At 51.1% G+C, this 348-nt stretch overlaps 1 protein-coding gene across 1 annotated transcript in view; it reads right to left on the bottom strand.

Moving 5' to 3' along the window:
• Positions 1–348, bottom strand: part of LOC119589380 (cubilin-like) — a 70,980-nt gene that overhangs the window by 38,503 nt on the left and 32,129 nt on the right. The window contains exon 31 of the mRNA XM_037937998.1: positions 88–205. Within this exon, the coding sequence (XP_037793926.1) occupies positions 88–205 (118 nt within the window). The remainder of the gene's footprint in view (positions 1–87; positions 206–348) is intronic.

The following is a 348-nucleotide window of genomic DNA, read 5'->3' as shown; positions in this document are numbered from 1 at the left end:
GAAATGCTAATTCCATTATCAGAGTTAGCAACTCAATCTCCCCCGTCAGTCTCCCTCCCTCCAGCTGCAGGCACGCGCGCCCCTCACCCTCAGGAGCCTGCAGATGCCACGAGCAGTTGAGACCGGAAGTGAAGAGGTGGGGGTAGTGGGGGGAAACGAGGTCACCGCGTTCTTCCATGGACACGTTGACAGTCGCTCCGCAGCCCTGTCATGGGGGGAAGACAGTGTCATACAAGGTGGGAGTTTTAGAAAGGTCATTTTGATTACTATCCTCTGATGCTGAATTCTCGAGGAGTAACAAGGAAGCTTGTCTCTTATTTGATTTAGCTATTGACTTTTATATGGTGT

The sequence above is a fragment of the Penaeus monodon genome, chromosome 25 (assembly GCF_015228065.2).
Source record: "Penaeus monodon isolate SGIC_2016 chromosome 25, NSTDA_Pmon_1, whole genome shotgun sequence".
Taxonomy (NCBI): Eukaryota; Metazoa; Arthropoda; class Malacostraca; order Decapoda; family Penaeidae; genus Penaeus; species Penaeus monodon.
This window is presented reverse-complemented; position numbering and strand designations above follow the sequence as displayed.